A 24,777-nucleotide genomic window follows, 5' to 3' on the forward strand; every position below is an offset into this window, starting at 1 on the left:
GTGTTTCCAACGGCGCAGTTTATTACAAAAAAAACCACCGGAAAACATCATTTAAAAAATCAATGGGTAAACATAACCCGACGCACACCAGTACAGACGTACACAAACACTTACAATAAACAATCTCCGACATGGACATGAGGGGAAACAGAGGGTTAAATACACAACATGTAATTGATGGGATTGGAACCAGGTGTGAAGGAAGACGAGACAAAACCAATAGAAAATGAAAAATGTATCAGTGTTGGCTAGAAGGTCGGTGACATCGACCGCCGGACACCGCCCGAACAAGGAGAGGGACCGACTTCGGTGGAAGTCGTGACAGTGTCTGCTATCAAGTGCAAGGGCGATCTATCTGTCTACCTTAGTGGGTCATTCTGGAGTAAATCGTGAATTCCTATGACTCTACTCAGCCGTTTTGTTAGAGACTGTGATCAAAAATCTAAGAAAGAAAAGGTCAATTGAATGCTATAGTGTAGATTGGTTGGTTTTATTGTATTGTTCTTATTCTTTATCCAGGCAGAAATGTCTAACCTATTGTCTCCTTCTCTTTGTTTCCTCCAGCGGGCTAGGCTACATCCTGGGCTCCAGTGCAAAGGAGGCTGCAGGAGACTGGCACTGGGCATTGAGGGTAAGACCACCATCATCACCTCATCCTTGCATGCTGACCACACCGCTCGCATTGCAAAATAAATGTACACATACATGTTATTCAATCATTGCACTGCTCGCGTGCGTGCGTCAACGAGTGTCTGCTTATCTAGGCGCTAAAATAGAACTTGGTTCTATTTGTGATGCTTGACGTGCTGCAAGTCCCGCCTCTCCCATCTCCTCATTGGTTTTTAGGAGCATATACCCACGTGGGTGATTGAAAGATGAACTGAGGTCCACACTCCAGACCAGTTGGTAGTGGTAATGCACCTTAAAGTTGGTTGCCAACCACCATATAAAGTCCGAAGAAGAAGAAGAAGCCTGAAGGAGGAGAGATTACTAGAAACAAACTCAGTTTACCCTTTTATCTATGGATTGATTGTCGGAGTAGAGGACCTTGTGCATTTCAGGTAAAATAACAACCCAATGTTTATATCCCAGGACAAATTAGCTTGCAAAAGCAAGCTAGCTAGCTGAATTGCCATACATGTTTAGTGCTTTTCGACTTGTCCCCAAATTAATATAGTTGGTTCAGAGTTCGTTTTGATATTTCAACCTGCGTGTCCTGATCACGTCTGGTGTGGGTTGACAAAATCAACATGTGCGTGATGGCGCACGTGGACGCAAGCGCACGAGCGGTCTGGTAAGCATGTTACATGTTCTCCCCCGCCACACACTAGATGGGGTTTTGCAGTATGGGGCAGGGTAAGAGCATCATCATCATGACATTATCCCTCATCATCCTCCTTATTGTCATCATCATCATCATCATCGTCATGTCCTCTCCTGACGCACACATTTCTGAAGGGAGCCTATGGTATGGGGCAGGGGTGAGGGGGTTTACTAGTGACATCAGTGACAGAGAAGGGGGGCTTAAGGAAATGCACATACACTCGTGCACATACTGTATACACACCCACTCACTCACACAAACACATCATGCCTCTGTTTATCTGCCTTGGCCACCTTGGTTACTCCTGATAAGGCATCACTTGACTTAATGAAACCTTGAATGGATAAGTGAAAGATGACAACCAACGCTGACACTAGAAAATGAGAGGGTTGATTTTTATGGTAGTTCAAGGTTGTGTGTGTCCCAAATGGCAACCTCGTCCCTATTTATTGCACTACTTTTGACCAGGTTCCATATGGTTTTGGTCAAAAGTATTGCACTTAATGGGGAAAAGGGTGCCATTTGGGACAAAACCCCAAAGCTTATAGAAGCTCCTGACCCTGATCTCAGTGGCTGAAAACACGTTAATGTTCCATTACCCTCTGGGTCCCTGGGGTCCTTCCTACCAGTGACATATGAAATCCCACTCTAATTACATAACAGGGTCTCTCTAACCTGGCCACAGTCTCTTTCTTAGTGGTTTCTTTGTAGGGAGGAGGTGCATTGGGGGAGGTTTGGCCTGTCACAAAGAGACACTTGTTTCAAGTATTTGGCCCACGGAATACCCTATGGAACTTTTTGCCAGCTGAGGCGCAGTAGCCTAATCAGTAGCCTATAACCAATGTTTTATTAAAAGTCCAATGTAGCCGTTTTTATCTCAATATCAAATCATTTCTGGGAAACAATCACAGTACCTTACTGTGATTGTTTTCAATTATGATGGTCAAAAATAAACAAAAATAGCTTCTTAGCAAAGAGCAATGTCTCAAGCAAGAATTTTAGTAGGACTGTCTGGGAGTGGTCTGAGTGAGGATGGGAAAACGCAAAAATTGCTGTTATTGGCAGAGAGGTTTGGAACTCTCTTTCTTATTGGTCCTATTAAGTAATTTACCGCATGGTGATGTCAACATGGAAGGCCAAAACTCCATCCCACCAAAACAGGCTGAAATTTCAGGCGGTCTTTTCAAACAGCTCTTACACTAAAAGGGCATTATCATCGTTCACAATTTCACATTATTATTCTAACCTTATAGTGTGGAAAAGTATATAAAACACAGGAAAATCTAAAATATAAATATCACGAGCAGCAAAGCAGTCAACAGACATTCCCATTTGTATATATATATACTGCTCAAAAAAATAAAGGGAACACTTAAACAACACATTGTAACTCCAAGTCAATCACACTTCTGTGAAATCAAACTGTCGACTTAGGAAGCAACACTGATTGTCAATAAATTTCACATGCTGTTGTGCAAATGGAATAGACAACAGGTGGAAATTATAGGCAATTAGCAAGACACCCCCAATAAAGGAGTGGTTCTGCAGGTGGTAACCACAGACCACTTCTCAGTTCCTATGCTTCCTGGCTGATGTTATGGTCACTTTTGAATGCTGGCGGTGCTTTCACTCTAGTGGTAGCATGAGACGGAGTCTACAACCCACACAAGTGGCTCAGGTAGTGCAGCTCATCCAGGATGGCACATCAATGCGAGCTGTGGCAAGAAGGTTTGCTGTGTCTGTCAGCGTAGTGTCCAGAGCATGAAGGCGCTACCAGGAGACAGGCCAGTACATCAGGAGACGTGGAGGAGGCCGTAGGAGGGCAACAACCCAGCAGCAGGACCGCTACCTCCGCCTTTGTGCAAGGAGGAGCAGGAAGAGCACTGCCAGAGCCCTGCAAAATGACCTCCAGCAGGCCACAAATGTGCATGTGTCTGCTCAAACGGTCAGAAACAGACTCCATGAGGGTGGTATGAGGGCCCGACATCCACAGCTGGGAGTTGTGCTTACAGCCCAACACCGTGCAGGACGTTTGACATTTGCCAGAGAACACCAAGATTGGCAAATTCGCCACTGGCGCCCTGTGCTCTTCACAGATGAAAGCAGGTTCACACTGAGCACATGTGACAGTCTGGAGACGCCGTGGAGAACGTTCTGCTGCCTGCAACATCCTCCAGCATGACCGGTTTGGCGGTGGGTCAGTCATGGTGTGGGGTGGCATTTCTTTGGGGGGCCGCACAGCCCTCCATGTACTCGCCAGAGGTAGCCTGACTGCCATTAGGTACCGAGATGAGATCCTCAGACCCCTTGTGAGACCATATGCTGGTGCGGTTGGCCCTGGGTTCCTCCTAATGCAAGACAATGCTAGACCTCATGTGGCTGGAGTGTGTCAGCAGTTCCTGCAAGAGGAAGGAATTGATGCTATGGACTGGCCCGCCCGTTCCCCAGACCTGAATCCAATTGAGCACATCTGGGACATCATGTCTCGCTCCATCCACCAACGCCACGTTGCACCACAGACTGTCCAGGAGTTGGTGGATGCTTTAGTCCAGCTCTGGGAGGAGATCCCTCAGGAGACCATCCGCCACCTCATCAGGAGCATGCCCAGGCGTTGTAGGGAGGTCATACAGGCACGTGGAGGCCACAAACACTACTGAGCCTCATTTTGACTTGTTTTAAGGACATTACATCAAAGTTGGATCAGCCTGTAGTGTGGTTTTCCACTTTAATTTTGAGTGTGACTCCAAATCCAGACCTCCATGGGTTGATAAATTGGATTTCCATTGATTATTTTTGTGTGATTTTGTTGTCAGCACATTCAACTATGTAAAGAAAAAAGTATTTAATAAGATTATTTCATTCATTCAGATCTAGGATGTGTTATTTTAGTGTTCCCTTTATTTTTTGGAGCAGTGTATATAAATATATATATAGCATCTTCAACTTTCATCTGTTGGACCTAACTGTCAAATCACGGGAATTCCGGATTGCTGTCCTTGGTGCTGAATCCACTTGTAGCCTATGCTATTTGCCTGTTCGTTTGTTTACCTTTCACGTGATAAAGTCACTAACAGGCCATATCAAGGTGATGGTAGGATAATGTTATTATAACGTTTGTGCAATGTTTGTGCAATGACTCGAACATGCAGTTCATTTTCGAAATGCGAATGCAATGTGTGTAGATTAATATTTCCATGTTGAAGCCAATAAAAAAAGAACTAAATTGGCTACATGTTTGTTATAGCTAGGCCTATTGTAGGGTTAGTGTATACTAATAAACTATCTTCAATGGATAGAACAAACAACCATGCCTCATGCTGAAGAGCCCTTAGGCCTACGTGTGCACACATTGCCTTATGCTTATGAAACGAGAAATGCAATTTATGATACCGTGCTTGTGACCCGATCCTATTTAGAAATGTTCTTGTTTGTTTAAAAAACAGAATGATTGTTTTTTTGTTTAATCTCATTCAAAACCAAACTTATCAAAGAGATTCACCATCCATGGGTTTATGGTAATAACATAGATGGCTTGAATGCAATGCAATTTCATCAGCTTTTTCTGGAGAAGTGCAAATATGATCTTTAAGGTGGTTCCATAATGTTTATAAAACATTACATTTGCGAGCAGTATAACGGTGAGTGGACATTCCCCCTTTCTCTTTACATTGGCTCTTTACCCAGCTACTGTGAACAGTTTGAATGTGTGTAAAACCTTACATAGTCTAAGTTGCCTTGTCTGTATTATATTCCCACGAGGAGCAATTATAGTGCCTGTAACTATATTTAGACATATATTTATCCTATTTAAAACAAGTTGTTGTTTAGTGTTTATTAGAATTTAATTCAAATTATACACTATCTTTTTAGGCCTCATCAATAGCCTAGTGAATTTAATCTTGCTACGTTTGGTGTGTCCATGTCCAGACTGCAATTTACAGTAGGTCTAGCCCGTATACCAGTGTGAATGCTACAGCCTACAGTAAGTATTCAGACCTCTTGACTTTTTCCACATTTTGTTACGTTACAGCCTTATTCTAAAATTGCTTAAATTCGTTTTATTCCTGATCAATCTACACACAATACCCCATATGATACCCCATATGACAAAGCAAAAACAGGTTTTTAGAAATGTTTGTAAAGTTATTAAAATTAAAAAAAACTGAAATATCACATTTATATAAGCATTCAGACCCTTTATTCAGTACTTTGTTGAAGCACCTTTCGCAGTGATTACAGCCTCAAGTCTTCTTGAGTATGACGCTACAAGCTTGGCACACCTGTATTTGGGGAGTTTCTCCCATTCTTCTCTGCAGATCCTATCAAGGTCTATCAGGTTGGATGGGGAGCGTTGTTGCACAGCTATTTTCAGGTCTCTCCAGAGATGTTCTATCGGGTTCAAGTCCAGGCTCTGGCTGGGTCACTCAAGGACATTCAGAGACTTGTCGCAAAGCCACTCCTGTGTTGTCTTGGCTGTGTGCTTAGGGTTGTTGTCCTGTTGGAAGGTGAACCTTTGCCCCAGTCTGAGGTACTGAGAGCTCTGGAGCAGATTTTCATCATTCATCTCTGTACTTTGCTCCGTTTATCTTTCCCTCGATCCTGACTAGTCTCCCAGCCCCTGCCGCTGAAAAACATCCCCACAGCATGATGCTGCCACCACCATGCTTCACCATAGGGATGGTGCCAGGTTTCCTCCAGACATGACACTTGGCATTCAGGCCAGATAGTTCAATCTTGGTTTCATCAGACCAGTGAATCTTGTTTCTCATGGTCTGAGAGTCCTTTAGGGGCCTTTTGGCAAACTCCAAGCGGGCTGTCATGTGCCTTTTACTGAGGAGTGGCTTCTGTCCCGCCACTCTACCATAAAGACCTGATTGGTGGAGTGATGCAGAGATGGTTGTCCTTCTGGAAGGTTCTCCCATCTCCACAGAGGAACTCTGGAGCTCTGTCAGAGTGACCATCGGGTTCTTGGTCACCTCCCTGACCAAGGCCCTTCTCCCCCGATTGCTCAGTTTGGCCGGGCAGCTAGATCTAGGAGGAGTCTCGGTGGTTCCAAACTTCTTCCATTTAAGAATGATAAAGGCCACTGTGTTCTTGGGGACCGTCAATTCTGCAGACATTTTTTAGTACCCTTCCCCAGATCTGTGCCTCGACACAATCCTGTCTCAGAGCTCTACGGACAATTCCTTTGACCTCATGTCTTGGTTTTTGCTCTGACATGTACTGACATGGACCTTATATAGACAGGTGTGTGCCTGTTTGTCCAATCAATTGAATTTACCACAGGTGGACTCCGATCAAGTTGTAGAAACATCTCAATGGAAACAGGATCCACCTGAGCTCAATTTCTAGTCTCATAGCAAAAGGTATGAATACATTTTTTTTATATTTCATACATTTGCAAACATTTCTAAAACCTGTTTTCACTTTGTCACTATGGGGTATTGTTTGTACATTGATGAGAAAAAAATCAATTCAATCCATTTTAGAATAAGGCTGTTACGTAACAAAATGTGGAAAAAGTCAAGGGATCTGAATAATTTCTGACTGCACTGTAACAATGTATTTCCATATTGAAGCAATGCAATTAGAACAATGTGGACTGAAAACAAATAATATTTAGCTGATATGGGGCAGGCTATTTAGCGAACTAGACTATAATCTGTAGCTAGAGGACCCCTGCTCTCTCCAGGAGTGATAACTATAAAACAAGTTTGTCTTGTACTGTCTTTTGCTAGCTAGGACCATCTACTTTCTTGACTTTTCCTACTAGCACTGACTTTGCTGATAACTTCTTGATTGAGGGAGAATAGACTTACTGTGATATGTGGTTGTCTCACCTAGCTATTTTAAGATTCATTCACTAACTGTATCTCGCTATGGATAAGAGCATCTGCTAAATAACTAAAATGTCAATGTAAAAATGCTATAATAGACTAACATTCGAATAGGAGTTGATGACAATGCAGTACATAAAAGACTGTAAATACACAACTTGAAGCAACCACATATTTAGCCATGGAGCACATTCTGATTGGCCAGTGAGGGGCCAAGCCTCGACACACCCACAACTTGTTTATTCATCAACACCCAGCCCTTTCGTGCCACCGCCAGCTACTGCGCCCATAATTCTCTTTCTGAAAATAGCTACAATATTTCTGACACACCCCCAAACCTATAATTCTACCACCAGCGCTAAGGTTTACTATTGTGTTAGGTTTGTTAGAACCCTAGAACTCCTATTCCCATAATGTTATTGCATATTTCAATTGAAACACTTTAGGACTCTTACCATAACATTTTAACAGTCAGATAGCACAGTAAACAGATCCTACAACAGCCCATATCAGTAGTCATGGAGGAGGCCTCTGCCGTGAGTCTGACCAGTTAAAGTCCTTACGTGACAGCTCCTCCTCACATTAACATTTATAGGTCGCCTGACATTGAAAACAATCATCAAGGACTGAATGTTATATGGAAACTTTAAGGACGGAATTTACCATCCCTTCCAGAACACCAACATATAAAACATTGTTTGACATGACAGCTCTATTGCCTTGGGTAAACGGGAAATCCATTTGTCCCGTTGCTTTGAGGGAGTAGGAACATGTCTGGAAAACAAAGTGTTGTGGGGATGGAGGGACAGGAGGATTGTTCCAGTCGAAGTTGTCACGCTGACCCTCCAATAAAACAATCCCACAATCCCCCAGCAGAGAGAGAGAGAGAGAGAGGAACGAATGATTAATCACCTCCAGTCCGCCATTACTCGGACAGAGAAAAACAATAAACACATGAAAAGCCTTTCTTACCAGAAGCCATATCCTGCTTTGAGGAAAAAACACTTTGCACCGCTTTCCGCTTGTTTTCCACTCCCCGGAGCTGCTCAGGACTGGCCGCCTTCCTGGAGGGGTGGATGGAGGGGGATATAGAGAAGGTAGAGAACTAGCAGGGAGGGAGAGATAGATAGCGGCGTTGCTCAATAGTTAACCCCCTTACCTTCACATACTGAGCAGGAAAGGGGTGTATAGTTAAGGTAAGTACAGTACTATAGTGAGATAGAATTTCTGAATAGTTACCCTCTAACCCTCAAGATGGATGGATAGAGAGGATTTAGGAGTCGTGGTGAGGACAGTTCACCCTAACCCTCATACACTGGGCCTAACCCTCCCAACCCTCACACTCTTGGCAGGAAAAATGGATGAAAGGAGGGAGGAAGATAGTTGGTAGACAGCTAACCCTCTAACCCTCCCACACTCGGCAGGAAAGACCTACTAGGACCTGCAACCTAACCCTTGACCTCTTGATTACAGCGAGGTATTCCACTGGCATAGCGTCAGGGTCGGAGGCCATAGTGACTTACAAGGCTCCGCTTTCATCTCAATGAATTATCATATGATAAGACAAGAATGTGCAAGTGGACTTGTGAAAAACAACCTGTTATTTGAGATTCTGTCTGTCTGGTTTTGTACTTTACTGCTTCATGCAATCCACTGAGGCACTACAGGACTGGCTGTGGCACTGAGGATGTATCATAGCATTAGATGGAATACTCTCATGTGACAGAGCAGAGGAAACAGTCTTTATTACTGCTAACACCTCAGTAGGCAGTGATACAGTCCTCTATACTGAATTATGCGGTAAGACTGCTGCAGATATTATATATTTGGAGAATATGAAAAAGTCCTATGAAAACATGCTCATGCACTCGTGCTCAGGCATGCACACAGGCAGGCGCGCGCGAACACACACACACACAGACATGCACAAACACACACACATACTGCATCAGCCGGCTGGTTCCGAATACGGATGTGCCTCTGCAACAAGCCGTAAAAAATATTGCGGTGGATTTAATCTGTCAGACAGAATTGGTTTTTCTTCCATGAGTACTGCGTGTATTCTCACCTCTTTCATCTGGGCAACCCAGCCTAATGACAAACAACTCCCACAAACACACTCTCTCTCTTTGTCTCTCTCTCTCTCTCTCTCTCGCTCTCTCTCTCTGTCTGTGTGTGTTTGCTCACTGCAGTGGGACTTATAAAAGATGATGGAGATAATAGAGGCTTGCCAGAGAGACTAGTAGCTGCAACGGCACATATTACACAAAGAACTGAGCTCTCAGAGAGGAAAAAGACTGCCTCCCCTAAACACACACAGAACACTATCAGACCTGGAGGGCTTGTACAGGACACCAAGCATATCGCAAGACACAATGGGACCGCTCTGCAGTCACTCAACATGCACTTATAAAAGCACTTGTTATTTTAACATTGTAAAGTAGGTACCAGACATCCCTCCCTGATTTCCTTACAGAGCTATCCTGTATCTGTGCCTTTATATGTATCTGGTATTCTTACAGGCACAGAAACTTCCTCATAAGCCACTGTGGTGTGTCCTCATAAACCACTGTGTTGTCTCTGTAGGTTTCAGTATGGGATGCCTGTCCTCATAAACCACTGTGTTGTCTCTGTAGGTTTCAGTATGGGATGCCTGTCCTCATAAACCACTGTGTTGTCTCTGTAGGTTTCAGTATTGGATGCCTGTCCTCATAAGCCACTGTGTTGTGTCTGTAGGTTTCAGTATGGGATGCCTGTCCTCATAAGCCACTGTGTTGTCTCTGTAGGTTTCAGTATGGGATGCCTGTCCTCATAAACCACTGTGTTGTCTCTGTAGGTTTCAGTATGGGATGCCTGTCCTCATAAGCCACTGTGTTGTGTCTGTAGGTTTCAGTATGGATACCTGTCCTCATAAACCACTGTGTTGTGTCTATAGGTATCTCCAGTGCTGGGGATGACAGCAGGGACCCTGATCCTGTTCTTCGTGCCTGAGCCAAAGAGAGGCCATGCTGACCAGCTAGGAGGGCGCATCAAACATCGCACCTCCTGGCTCTGTGACATGAAGGCCCTGGCCAAGAAGTAAAACCTCAGTTAACTTCCATTCATCTGCTGTACCTTTACTTATCTATATGGTTTAGAGAGAAAGAGAGAGAGAGAGAGAGAGAGAGATATTGTATGCTGCTAGATCAGATTTAAAAAAAAATGTGTTAAGGCTTTCCTGTCCTTTTGTCCTTCAGCATCTGAGATTGCATACTGCAGGTAAATAAATAACTATCTAAAATGGTGTTGTGTGTGTTCCTCCCTTCTAGCCGTAGCTATGTGTTCTCCTCCCTGGCGTCTGCTGCGGTGTCATTTGCCACGGGGGCATTTGGCATGTGGATCCCTCTCTACCTGTTCAGGGCTCAGGTGGTACAGAAGACAGCAGAGGCCTGCACTAAAGACATCTGCAGCAGCAAGGACAGGTCAGAGTGTACTCTTGAGTTCTCCGTTTTATTAACCTGATCTGATTCATTTATAACCTCTTGCTGCCCAATAACAATTCATTATAGTGATCTGAAATGTATTTGCTTCTCTCTCACTTCTCCCCCTGGTCTCTGTGCAGTCTGATCTTTGGTGCAATCACGTGTGTTACGGGGCTGTTGGGGGTGGTGATCGGGGCGGCCACCACCCGCCTGTGTCGTCAGAAGACTGAGCGGGCGGACCCCCTGGTGTGCGCCGTCAGCATGCTGGGCTCAGCCATCTTTGTCTGTCTCATCTTCGTTGTGGCCAAGAAGAGCATCATAGGAGCTTATGTGAGTGGTCTAGTTACAAATGTGTCTTTACTCACTAACATGTATTATACCATTTACTGTCTTCGCTTCAAACATGTATCATACTGTATTCATAAAGCGTTTCAGAGTAGGAGTTCTGGTCTAGGGAGTTTTTCCTACCCACTGTGCTTCTGCATCTGCATTGCTTACTGTTTGGGGTTTTAGGCTGGTTTTCTGTATAAGCACTTTGTGACATCTACTGATGTAAAAATACCTTTATTAATACATTCTATTTGATCAGTTTCACCTTTTTAGATGATAATGAATACGGTTATATGGACAGAGGAGACCTGAGGGTTATACTACAAAGCAGGATCAACCAGCTAACTTGCCTAAATATTCTGAAATAACTTCTTATTTTGTAGAAAGATACGCTTGAAATGGGCATGGTCTAATTGATTCAACAACCAAAAACACATATCTAAGTTCAGCTTTCATAATAAACCAGAAAATCAATAGTGATTTCTGGTTGTTTATCAAAGTTAGCTGGCTAACTGATTGATCCTGCTTTGTAGTAAACCCCGCTGAGCCTAGATCAGCACTCCTACTCCGAGACTCTTTGTGAATACAGGGCCAGACATTCCAATGGCACACAGGGTCACATTCTCTGTCTGGAAGACTGTGCAAGCCAACCTGTTTATGGGAATTAGGATATTTTCCATCTTCGTCATTATTATTGCTCAGGTTGTTGAAAGTCAGTTCCTACTCTTTTGTCTCTGATAAGAGCGTAAAATGTGTTCTCTGTGAGTCACAAAAAAATGCCATAGTGCATTGTTCCTGTCCGGGGCAGCGATTGTTAAAAGCTGCACTCTTTCCTGCTCTACATGGCAATTAAACAAGCAAACACCCTGTGCATTCCCACCGTAGCACCGCGGGCCCCTGGCCTGTGGGTCCGTTTCCTTTTGACCTGATAGACACAGTATAAACCCCTGGCCTCGACAAAGATAGCTAGCCTGGTCCCAGATCTTTGTGTACTGTCTTGCCGACTCCTATGGCCAGTGTTACGCATATGAGTTGGCAAGACAGCACAAACAGATCTGGGACTAGGCTAAGAGATGTCTTCTTTCTGAGGACAGCCATCCCAGAGTAACCTAGACTATTCATTATTTACAGACCAGTGTGCCTCCTTGCCTGGCTAGGGGCCGCCTGCCCATTTACTGGGCCCTGTGTGGGTTCATATGAAGTCAACAATCCCAACAAGAGTTCACTTTTACAGGTCAGGAGCAGGTCTGCCCTACATTTGTATGTGGCAGGCCTCCATAGAGAGGTAGCATATTTCAGGTAGATATGAGGACACCTTGGCAGCAGGGCAGCCAGACAAACAGCATTAGAGAGGTATGATACAGGCTTGGAGTTCAGGGCAGTATTCATGGCTGATATGTCCAGACAACTGTACATATTAAATATCCTCTCGTTTTATGCTGGCTGTTACTGTGACAACTCAAGTTACATTGCTAAGCACTGACAGATGTGGTGTTGAAGATAGTGACACCCCGGTGGTGTGAGGCAGGGCACAGCAGCCATGTCTGTCTCTCTGTCTGTTTGGGGTGTGATTTGGAGTCTAGATCCAGACAGCTGTTGCCTCACAGGCAGGCTGGCCGGCTGATCTGAGGAGAGTTCGTTTGAGGTTCTGTTTCTGTTTCCCAAGAGGCTGTGTGTCAGTCACGGTGTCTGAATGGAAGTTTAACAGTCTGCACTACTTCCAGACCCAGTGTCAATCTAAACCCTGCTGTGTGTGTGTGTGTGTGTGTGTGTGTGTGTGTGTGTGTGTGTGTGTGTGTGTGTGTGTGTGTGTGTGTGTGTGTGTGTGTGTGTGTGTGTGTGTGTGTGTGTGTGTGTGTGTGTGTGTGTGTGTGTGTGTGTGTGTGTGTGTGTGTGTGTGTGTGTGTGTGTGTGTGTGTGTGTGTCAGTCAGTCAGTCAGTCAGTCAGTCAGTCAGTCAGTCAGTTGGACATAGATCCTCCAGTCCTCCATTGCCAACCGCGATACATTGGATTCTATCGCAACCAAATCCCTCTGGATCTATTACTAGAAAGCGTTTGTGTCGCCACACAGCCTTGCCAGCTGCTCAGGGCTTGCTTTGATTAGAGATGTCAGGAGACTATGTACACATTCTCCTGAATGTCAAGTCCCTCTATGTTATTCAATATCTGTATTTTAAGTTATCGTTACAAAGTGAGAGCCAGGGATATGGACTCGATGGTTGTTAATTTGTGAGAACCCTTGTTGAGTTGATCTGTTGTTGTGAGACCAGAAGAGTGAGAACATTTTGTCCACTAGAGGAATATACACTAGCCTCGCTGACAGACATTTACAGAGACTGGGTGCGTTCCCAAATAGACTCCTACATTCCTAGAAAAAAATAAGTATTATTTAGAACCTAAAGGGTTCTTCGGCTGTCCCCATTGGAGAACCCTTTGCAGAACCCTTTTTGGTTCTAGGTAGAACCCTTTTTGGTTCCAGATAGAGCCCTTTTCGGTTCCATGTAGAACCCTTTCCACAGAGGGTTCTACATGGAACCAAAAAGGGTTCTCCTATGGGGACAGGCGGGGAACCCTTTTGGAACCCTTTTTTGTAAGAGTGTACTCCCTAAATACGGCACTACTTTTGACCAGGGCCCATAAGGCTCATAAGTAGTGCACTATAAAGTGAATAGGGTGCCATTTGTGATGCACCCACTTTCTCCATACCATTCTGCACTGGTTCCCTGCTCAGAGGTCAAACACCTAGGCTAGCATCCCAAATGGCACACTATTCCCTATATAGTGAATAGGGTGCAATTTTATACTTAACCCCAGTTCAATGGCACAGAATGAAGCAGTCCATTCCTGTATAATGTGAGTACAGCGTAATAACATGTTTTCAGACAGACCACAGCAACTGAAGCATTTTAATTCCCTGTGTTTTCCGATATCTGCAAGACAAGAGACACCTTTCGACTTTCACTTTTTTCCCTCTCATTGGCTGTGGCCTAGTCCGTGCAGTGTGAAACTCCGATCAGACAGTCCTAATGGTTGGTATTTAATATCCCTCTTTCTTTCTTTCTTTCTTTCTTTCTTTCTTTCTTTCTTTCTTTCTTTCTTTCTTTCTTTCTTTCTCTCTCTCTTTTTCAGGTCTGTATCTTCATAGGGGAAACACTGCTCTTTCTGAACTGGGCCATCACGGCGGACATTTTAATGGTACGTACTGAGAAAAAACTATACTTATCCTCTGTTGCCTACCACTGGAAACTTCTAATACTGCACTACTGTAATAAAGGGTGGTTATCTCTTCTGGTGCAATTTCAGTTTGTTATTTTGAGTTGTGAAATGCGTGACTGTAACAGGGACAGGGAGCTTGTATATATCGGATGCGGCTCAGTCATCATAATTATGCCCTTGACCATGCATGATGCATACACCACTCATGGAAAGACAAAATGCATGGGAGAGCTCTTTTTCAGATAGGCCAAATACTATTTAATTGAGCTTACCGGTGCAATGGAACCAATACAATAGTCGCAGAACTGCAAATCCACCCATCTGGAACCCCAGGCAGGCTAAAGTTAACACAACATTTATTTGAAAAGGTATCAAATAGTATATGAACCCAAGTCCCAAAGAAATGATCTAGGAGGGTAGCTTAGAACTTGTTTGCATGTGTGAGCCAAATGAAATGGGACTTCCTGTGAAGTGAAAGGACCAGCCAAACTCATTCATCTGCCAGTTAGAATAGACACACTGGTGAGTTAGCTTGCAGAGGGGAGGGGAGAGGAGAGGAGAGTCAGCTGCAGAGCAGAGGCCCATACAGCACTTACTGGACTACTGTGTTAGACACACACGCACACACACAGTTCTAATCTAACTGGAGATGACAAGCCTGGAGGTCTTTGGCAGTGAGGTGGACTGAACTTGCATAATTGAGGTCTCATGGAAACCATGTGTTTGATGTATTTGATACCATTCCACCTATACCGCTCCAGACCTTACCACAAGCCCGTTCTCCCCAATTAATGTGCCACCAACCTCTTGTGATGGATCGATCCTTCCTTCTACATCCCTAGTCACCACTTCTGCCCTTGTTTCAACTCTCTCTCCATCTCTCTGTTATGTCTTCCCTGTGGCTCAGTTGGTAGAGTATGGTGTTTGCAATGCCAGCATGGTGTGTGCAATGCCAGGGTTGTGGGTTCGATTCCCACGGGGGGCCAGTACAAAAAAATGCATGAAATGAAATGTATGTAAGTCGCTCTGGATAAGAGCGTCAGCTAAATGACTAAAATGTAAAAAATGTGATGATGTGTTATATCTTATGTGATTGAATTTGGACCTTGACGATATTTTTTTATACGTGATGGTGAAGCTAAATAAATGCCTGTTCAAGAAGCCAGTCAGGTCAAGTCTCATCTGATCTTATCATCTCTCTGCAGTATGTTGTCATCCCGACTCGGAGGGCCACAGCAGTTGCCTTCCAGGGCTTCACTTCCCATCTCCTGGGGGATGCTGGAAGCCCATACCTCATAGGCCTGGTAAGACTACTCTACTCTCGCTCTCTTTGTGTGTGTGTGTGTGTGTGTGTGTGTGTGTGTGTGTGTGTGTGTGTGTGTGTGTGTGTGTGTGTGTGTGTGTGTGTGTGTGTGTGTGTGTGTGTGTGTGTGTGTGTGTGTGTGTGTGTGTGTGTGTGTACCAGTGTGTTTGTGTGTGTGTGCATTTATTTGTGAGTACTGTGTGTGAGAGTTACTTGGGATCCATAGTCCTGTAGTGTGAATGAATAGGTTTTTACATACAATACTGCATATGTATCATAACACATTTACACTATTCACTCATCACTTGATGCTTTTTAGTAGCCTTTGTCTAACTATGCCATTGCAAGGTTAAATGGTTGGTACCACAACAGCTTTTAACAAACCTCCCATTGGGACTAGCAGTGAACAGAGGTGTGACTTCACTTCGCCAGTCGTCCGCTAATTTCTGCCAACCCACTTTCCAGTAAACCCAGTTCCCATGGGGACACCATTATGACTAGTAGTCAGAACCAGAGAATATGGCTCTTACTGGCACTCACATTCTCAAGGACACACACTGCTCTCTAAGTGTTCCCTCTGGTCTCTTAAATGCCTGGCCTTACACTGTATCCTTGCATAGACAATAGCTTCAGCCCCCGCTCCTATACCATCCTATCAGTGGCCATGATGACACTAGTTCCGGGCGTGTTTTCTGAACGTTTCACCAAGATGAAAGAGATATTCCAAGCGTCCATGACATTACTATACCGTTCCAGGTCCATTCCAGAAGGGGGGGAAACACATTTCACCCCTAGCTGCCAACTGGCATTCCAGTCATTCTGGAGAGAAAGCATCGAAGGAGCACTTTCCAAGTTAAACAGTAACCCCATGGAAGTGCCCCTCTACTCGGCATGGTATGCTGCACTGTGATCGACCTGTGAGAGAGCCCTGGAGCTGGGAGGTTATACACACTGTGTCCCCACACACACTCAATGACCACATGCCTAAATACGTGTGGCAGGGGGTAAAAGGTGAGGTGGACTGCCCTGAGTAGCCTATCTCGGTATGAATACGTTTCTTATCTCCTCCAATACTGAATAACTTACACAATATACTATTAGCCAAAGATGTGCTTCTAAAGGTACATTTGACTGTATTCCATGAAGTGAGGTGGTTTCACCGGAGTTCAGTTATTCTCATACTGAATCTCTTACACAATATTCAAATAGTTATAGTACTACTCAAAGCTGTACCTCTAAACCTACAGTACTTGTTCATGTTTAATGCATGCTTTGGCTTCAGAAAATGGTTAAGAGAAAAGAAAGAGCTCTTAAGCTTGTTCTACTTAGTGGTAGTGTTAGATATTTACATTGTTGTTATACTGTCCTCCCTCAGGCCCTCAGGCTCAGTGTACAGTAAGAGCCAACAGCGAAAGTAACGTTGGTCTTGATTAGAGAATCAAACTCAGGCCTGGGGATTCACTGGGGACAGGCAGAACAGTGACAGACGGAGCTGTGGAACAGCAGATACGGCAGTTATTTAAGAAGGGGGGCAAAGTATATACACTACCGTTCAAAAGTTAGGGGTCACTTAGAAATGTCCTTGTTTTTGGAAAGTAAAGCCATATTTTGTCAACTAAAATAACATCAAATTGATCAGAAATACAGTGTAGACATTGTTAATGTTGTAAATGACTATTTTAGCTGGAAACTGCAGATTTTTTATGTAATATCTACATAGGCGTACAGAGGCCCATTATCAGCAACCATCACTCCTGTGTTCCAATGGCACGTTGTGTTAGCTAATCCAAGTTTATCATTTAAAAAGGCTAGTTAATCATTAGAAAACTCTTTTGCAATTATGTTAGCACAGCTGAAAACTGTTGTTCTGATTAAAGAAGCAATACAACTGGCCTTCTTTAGACTAGTTGAGTATCTGGAGCATCAGCATTTATGGGTTCAAATACAGGCTCAAAATGGCCAGAAACAAAGTACTTTCTTCTGAAACTCGTCAGTCTACTATTGTTCTGAGAAATGAAGGCTATTCCGTGCGAGAAATTGCCAAGAAACTGAAGATCTCGTACAACGCTGTGTACTACTCCCTTCACAGAACAGCGCAAACTGGCTCTAACCAGAATAGAAAGAGGAGTGGGAGGCCCTGGTGCACAACTGAGCAAGAGGACAAGTACATTAGAGAGTCTGGTTTGAGCCTCACAAGTCCTCAACTGGCAGCTTCATTAAATAGTACCTGCTAAACGCCAGTCTCAACGTCAGCAGTGAAGACGCGACTCCGGGATGCTGGCCTTCTAGGCAGAGTTGCGAAGAAAAAGCCATATTTAAAAAATATATATGTTTTTATTTATTTCACCTTTATTTAACCAGGTAGGCAAGTTGAGAACAAGTTCTCATTTACAACTGCGACCTGGCCAAGATAAATATAAATACATATCTCAGACTGGCCAATAAAAATAAAGATTAAGATGGGCAAAAGAACACAGACACTGGGCAGAGGAACTCTGCCTAGAAGGCCAGCATCCCGGAGTCGCCTCTTCGCTGTTGACGTTGAGACTGGTGTTTAGCGGGTACTATTAACTCCTAACCTTAAGCCTAACCCCTAGCCTAGCTGATATTAACGTTAGCCACAACAAATTGGAATTTGTAACATGTCATATGTTTTGAAAATTGTAACATGTTGTACATTTTGGAAATTTGGAACATATCATACAAATTATAATTCGTAACATATCATACGAAATGGATGATGGACATCCAAAATGTAATACATACCATGCAAAATGTAACCTATCATACTAATTCACACAGAGCGTCTCGGATTTATGTATAGAATAATACAAAATGCTCTGAGACCAGGTTGCTGTGATTCACACAATTCCCCAGACATATCATCCCTCCCTGAATGTCGCCAACCTCCAGACCAAGGAGACCAGGCCCAGAATGCCCTGAATGCGTCACCATGCAGCGACTCCTCTATCTCCTCTATCTCTGACTGGCCCGGAGGTTTAGCAGGCCGGTGTGATAGGCTCATCATGACGCACTCTACCAACCCACAACCCTCCTGCCTCCACACCCGCCACCCCCCACCACAAAAATGAACAGAGTCTGCAGATCTGAAATCACGGGAAAACATTTCAGCCGTTCATCGCTTAGCAACTACAGAATAAAGCAGCCTTCAGCCACCCACTTGGTGCAGAATTAGGTTTTTACAAGTACTTGTGCTGCCCAAGACCCAAATATTAGACCTGCATTAGAGACATGCCCTCAGAGGATCGTGAACCGAAGCAGCCACAGTGCATTGCCTTTGTATATTGATGGAGGTTGTGTGTTAAAATGAACTGGGCGCCCACTGTATCCTGCAATGCTCGTCCTTCTTATTGAGTGACAAGCCATTCATCCACAGTATATAGTCCCCCTTGTACCAGCACGTAGGCCAGAGTGGCTGACAAATACAAACCATAGCTTCAGGGCTTCAGGGAGGAATATAATGAACTAGTGTAAAGACACATGTAACTGTGTGTGTGTGTGTGTGTGTGTGTGTATGTGTGTGTGTGTGTGTGTGTGTGTGTGTGTGTGTGTGTGTGTGTGTGTGTGTGTGTGTGTGTGTGTGTGTGTGTGTGTGTGTGTGTGTGTGTGTGTGTGTGTGTGTGTGTGTGTGTGTGTGTGTTTGAGAGAGAATGTGTGAGTGAGAGTGGCAAATGGCCAGAGGCAGAGTGGGTGGCGATGTAATGTCAGGAACAATCTCCCTGCAATCTTGCAAGAAATGCCTTGTAATGGATAATTTGACATGCACTATGTATTTTTTGCCCACGCATACAGTCATACACTCTCGCATGAACATGCACACTCTTATAACACCCACCTACACTCTTTCTTTCTCGCCCTCCCTCCCTCCCTTTCTCTCTTACACACTCCTGCCAGCACTTCTCCCTCTTCCTAGGGAGACACTGACTATGCTGAGAGAGAGAGAGAGAGAGAGAGAGAGAGAGAGAGAGAGAGAGAGAGAGAGAGAGAGAGACTCTGCAGCAGGAGGAGCCTGTCAGTCGTCACAGGGAATACCTCAGCACTAATCTAGTCTCTGTAATAACCACCAGCCTCCTGCCTGTCTGTCTTTACCTTTTTCAATTCAATCTAACTATTTATCCTCTCAGGGGAAATTAAGAAAGGCAAGTCAGGGAACCTGGGCTGTCAGGGCAGGAGTGAGTGTCCACAGCACTTTGAGGAACACTGGCCAACCTGCATGCACAGTTTGTGTGTGTGTGTGTCAGCACTTTAGTAAGACTATCTCCCAGCTGTTGTTTTCTTTAGCACATTGCGTGACGGACCAGGGCAACACTCAGCTCTGGAGAACTCTACTCTACTCTAACCTTGAAATTACTGAATACGCTGCTTGGAATATCTACTCTTATAGACATTGGTGTGTATGTGTGTACAGAAAATGTTGTATGTGTGTTTTGTAACATTGCCTCCTTTTTGTGTTTGAAATATTAATTGGTTAAGTGTGTTACTTTACATTATTGATTTGCCTAATGGGTCGGGGACGATATGTATGGTATAGCCCTGTAGCCTGTAGCAGTCAGAGGAGCTCATGTAACTCACTACTACTGTAGCCTTTAGCATCTGTTGCAGGATCTGAGCGTGCTGTCCAGAGATGAGCTTTTTTTCTGCTTTGATAACTTTACATAAGACTCAAATGAATCTCTTGCTAAATGAGTCACACACACTGTAATTATGCAACGCACTATAATGGTAACAAGCACTAGGATTGATGCAGAAACGTTACATGCCGGTTTCCTGGACACAGATAAGCCCTTGACTAAAAAGTATATTAAATGGAGATTCGTAGTACAGGAATAGGGCTTCTCTGGATCTGGGAAACCGGCCCGAATAGTAATATTAGTGATCACTATTGGTGACTTGGAAAGACACAACAGTGTGCATAATGTCTATAGCATATTCGTATTCCTTTACTGTTGTCTTTCTCTCTCTCTCTCTCTCTCGTGTGTGTGTGTGTGTGTGTGTGTGTGTGTGTGTGTGTGTGTGTGTGTGTGTGTGTGTGTGTGTGTGTGTGTGTGTGTGTGTGTGTGTGTGTGTGTGTGTGTGTGTGTGTGTGTGTGTGTGTGTGTGTGTGTGTGTCCAGATATCGGACGCCCTCCAGAAGAGCTACACTAGGTCGGTGCTATGGCAGTTCCTCAGTTTGGGTTATGCCCTCATGCTCTGTCCCTTCGTCATCGTCCTGGGTGGCATGTTCTTCCTGGCAACCGCCCTCTTCTTCCTCGACGACAGGGACAAAGCAGAGAAACAGTGAGTCTCTTTTCGCCCTGCTTCTGTATAACCTAGATTACATTGAAATTTTAAGCATTTCGTAGACACTCTTATCCAGAGCGACTTACAATCAGTGATTCCTACAATAGGCAAAGCAACCTCATATCACGATCATTGCAAGTTAGTAAATCCATAATGTTTTTTTAGGAAACGTTATTGTAAAACAAGCGCCTTACATCTGATCATCTTTCTCTGTAAAGCTAACTTTCATCAAGGTTTTACATGTCCATTCATGTACCATCCATAATTCTTCTTATTTGCTTTATTTCTCCAACATGTCAAGTCTGCTTTTTGGGGTATACACTCCCCACAAGGGGTACAATAGACACACACATCAAAGTTTCATTTATATTTTGTTTGTCCATTCTGTAAGAAAATCAAGTTGTGATTCCGCGTGGAAATGTAAAGTCTGTAACGCTTGAATCGCCCAGAGGGGTAAACAGAGATGAAGCGATCAGGGTCAGGGGAGAGAGATTGTTCCCAGCTTTATCCTTGACAAAAAAGGCTAGAGTCAGCTGGGAGCAGCAGACAACGACTAGACTCTCTCATTGAAGCAATGGAAGTTCAAGGTCAACCGCAGGACTGCAGGCATTGTTAGCAGAAAACGATACCCCATTATAGTGAATGGAAAAATTACGATCTTCGTGGTCAATCTTCATCTAAAAAAAAAATTACAATTTGAAGTCAATCATGGTACCAAAAACTGCTTTGAATACACCAGATGTACAGTACCAGTCAAAAGTGTGGACACACCTACTCATTCAATGGTTTTTCTTTATTTTTACTGTTTTCTACATTGTAGAATAATAGTGAAGAATTAAAACTATTTGATCTGGCCTCCACAATCACCTGACCTCAACCAAATTGAGATGGTTTGGGATGAGTTGGACCGCAGAGTGAAGGAAAAGCAGCCAACAAGTGCTCAGCATATGTGGGAACTCCTTCAAGACTGTTGGAAAAGCATTCCAGGTGAAGCTGGTTGAGAGAATGCCAAGAGTGTGCAAAGCTGTCATCAAGGCAAAGGGTGGCTACTTTGAAGAATCTCAAATATAAAATATATTTAGATTTGTTAACACTTTTTTGGTTACTACATGATTCCATATGTGTTATTTCATAGTTTTGATGTCTACACTATTATTCTACAATGTAGAAAATAGTAAAAAATAAAGAAAAACCATGGAAATAGTAGGTGTGTCTAAACTTTTGGCTGGTACTGTATGTCCTTGAACCGATTAATTTTAAATCGCACACAGAAGTTAGTGCTGGCTTGAAATTTACAGAATGGTTACCTGGAGGAAAATAGGGGAGGGTCTTGCTTTTCAATTTCAGTCAAGGGGAAGGTTTAGTATTTTTTTTAATCTAGTCCAGGGGAGGGTCGTTCAATTGAGGAAATGTCAATATCTATCAGTGTTTTAGAATTAGTTGTTTATTAGGCTATGCGTGCCCAATGCTGCCCCTCATCGCTGATTCTCCGCAGGGTGCGCAATAACAGGTGCGCCTATAGACTATTTAGTGTGTTATCAATCAAATGATCCAAAGCCTATAGGCTATAGTGTACAAAGTGCATGCTTGGAGAACCACAGAGCAAAGTTAGTTTCTAGTACACTGCTGGGAAGGTGTAAATACAACTAGGCTTTATTACACACTGTAATGGATATTCCAACCCTGAGCCCTGGCCTGCTCTGCTCTTTCTGATCAAAAACTGTTTTGTGTGCTGCCTAACCAATGGCTGTGCTGTGTAGGCCTACGGTGGCAGTTCAGAAGGAGAGTGAAAGGCTTCTTCCAATTTTGTCATTTTTGTACTTTCTTGCACGCGGACTAGCCTATAGGCTATGTCATGTTCAGTTTGAGAAGGAGAGCGCAAAGATGAGAAGGAGGACCTGAGGCCAACTTTGATAGCTTGCTACTACTATAATTAATTTTATTAAAATCAATATGTTTCTTGCCAATGATGTATGACAAAAGAAAAACGGAAAAAGATGTAGAATTGCACGACTACCCACAACCTTCTGGCCTGCAGCCCTGTGTGCTATCAAAATTCCTGCGTTGGTTGCCATGTAATGCTTACAGGACGAAGAACAGTTTCTAAAACTGCATATCTAAGGCTCTGGTCTGTCCAAAAAAATGTGTGTAAACGGTAGACATGTTCTCTGCTATTCACTTTGTTTTAATTATTATTTTGGGTCTCTTTTTCAAGCGTTCAGGGAGGGTTTAGGTAAAATATATTTTGCTGAAGGGAAATCGGACCATTTCAGATAAGTCCGATTTTCTCCATGTAACCCTTATTATAAATAACGTTCACTCCCGCATAAGGATCATTTAGTTGATAATGGCAGCCTACAGTAACCCGGTCGGCCTTCAACTTGAGTTACTCAGTGAGAAGGGGCAGCACTGAGCTAGCCTGCAATTTCACTTCCTGGAGTAGCTCAAACTGCGCATGTTATGTCTCCATGAGATGCCATCTTAACCGACTTCATTTGACTTCAATTCACTATTGAGTCTTCACATAGGAATGAATGGTGTCACGTGATCAATGGCTTTGTCCATTCATATATGCAGTCATTGGCTGGGAGGGAGAGGATGCTGCAACTCTTTACCTTAAACCTGTAGGCCATGCCAGGCCTGTCAAACAAGATGCAGAGCCAGAGAAAGCGGGAATAACTAGTCAGTTGCACAACTGATTGTATTCAACTGAAATATTTATTTATTTAACCTTTATTTAACCAGGTAGGCAAGTTGAGAACAAGTTCTCATTTACAATTGCGACCTGGCCAAGATAAAGCAAAGCAGTTCGACAACATACAACAACAAAGAGTTACACATGGAGTAAAACAAATTTACAGTCAATAATACAGTAGAAAAATTAGTCTATGTACGATGTGAGCAAATGAGGTGAGATAAGGGAGGTAAAGGCAAAAAAAGGCCATGGTGGCAAAGTAAATACAATATAGCAAGTAAAACACTTGAATGGTAGATTTGTAGTAGAAGAAAGTGCAAAGTAGAAATAGAGATAATGGGGTGCAAAGGAGTAAAATAAAATAAATAAATACAGTAGGGGAAGAGGTAGTTGTTTGGGCTAAATTATAGATGGGCAGATTTTTCCACTTTGCTGGCTCTGGGATTTGAACCAGTAACCGCACAACACTCATAACTGCTAAGCCTCTGAGGTCTCCCCCTGAGAGTCCCCTGGCCAATAGAAACAATGTCGCTATAGTGCCCTCCACTCCACCCTGTCAGCTAAAAGAGCAAAGTGCTCTGTCCATCCGAAGCAGAGCTGACCCAAGCTGTTCCACAAGCCATCACATTATTACACTTTGCTTACTTTGCCTTTCATGAGCTACCACCCCTCATGTTTTTAACGCCCAAGCATTCAAATTCTCCAACTCTCTTTTCAAACAAAAACACAGCAAGCACACACATACCTTGATGGCATAGCACTGTGGCATCTCATACCCATACAAGGTCAAGACAAACAGTCATCCACTCTTTTCGGGTGCTGCTCTAAAATAGAACGGACTTCTATTTTAGCGCTTGGCAACGCAGACGCTCGTTGGCGCGCGCAAGCAGTGACCACTTACGTCACGTGCGCGAGCGTTGAAAAATCAATTTACACATACATGTTATTCAATCATTGCACCCACACTGTTTGCGCACGCCAATGAGCGTCTGCATTGCCAAGCGCTAAAATAGAAGTCAGTTCTATTTGAGACGCTGAATGCGGTGCAAGTCCTGCCTCTCCCATCTCCTCATTGGTTTATAGAAGCATATACCCACGTGCCATCTCCTCATTGGTTATACCCACGTGGGTGATTGAAAGTTGAACTGAGGTCGGTCAGTGGGTCGGTTGTGGTTGTACACCTTATGATGAAAGTTAGATGCCAATCGCCATTTAAAGTCCAAAGAAGAAAAAGCCTGGAAGGAGGAGAGATGACTAGAAATGATTCGGTTGATCGTTTTATGTGTGGATTAATTGTCAGAGTAGAGGA

The 24,777-nt window shown here is 43.7% G+C and overlaps 1 protein-coding gene across 3 annotated transcripts in view; it reads left to right on the plus strand.

Moving 5' to 3' along the window:
• spns2 (SPNS lysolipid transporter 2, sphingosine-1-phosphate) overlaps positions 1-24,777 on the plus strand; it is a 135,700-nt gene that overhangs the window by 94,051 nt on the left and 16,872 nt on the right. For all 3 annotated transcript variants that reach the window (XM_014195820.2, XM_014195819.2, XM_045716834.1), the window contains exons 5-11: positions 565-631; positions 10,097-10,239; positions 10,470-10,622; positions 10,763-10,952; positions 14,083-14,148; positions 15,375-15,473; positions 20,607-20,770. In XM_014195820.2, the coding sequence (XP_014051295.1) occupies positions 565-631; positions 10,097-10,239; positions 10,470-10,622; positions 10,763-10,952; positions 14,083-14,148; positions 15,375-15,473; positions 20,607-20,770 (882 nt within the window). The remainder of the gene's footprint in view (positions 1-564; positions 632-10,096; positions 10,240-10,469; positions 10,623-10,762; positions 10,953-14,082; positions 14,149-15,374; positions 15,474-20,606; positions 20,771-24,777) is intronic.

The sequence above is a fragment of the Salmo salar genome, chromosome ssa04, assembly GCF_905237065.1.
Source record: "Salmo salar chromosome ssa04, Ssal_v3.1, whole genome shotgun sequence".
NCBI classification, from domain to species: Eukaryota; Metazoa; Chordata; class Actinopteri; order Salmoniformes; family Salmonidae; genus Salmo; species Salmo salar.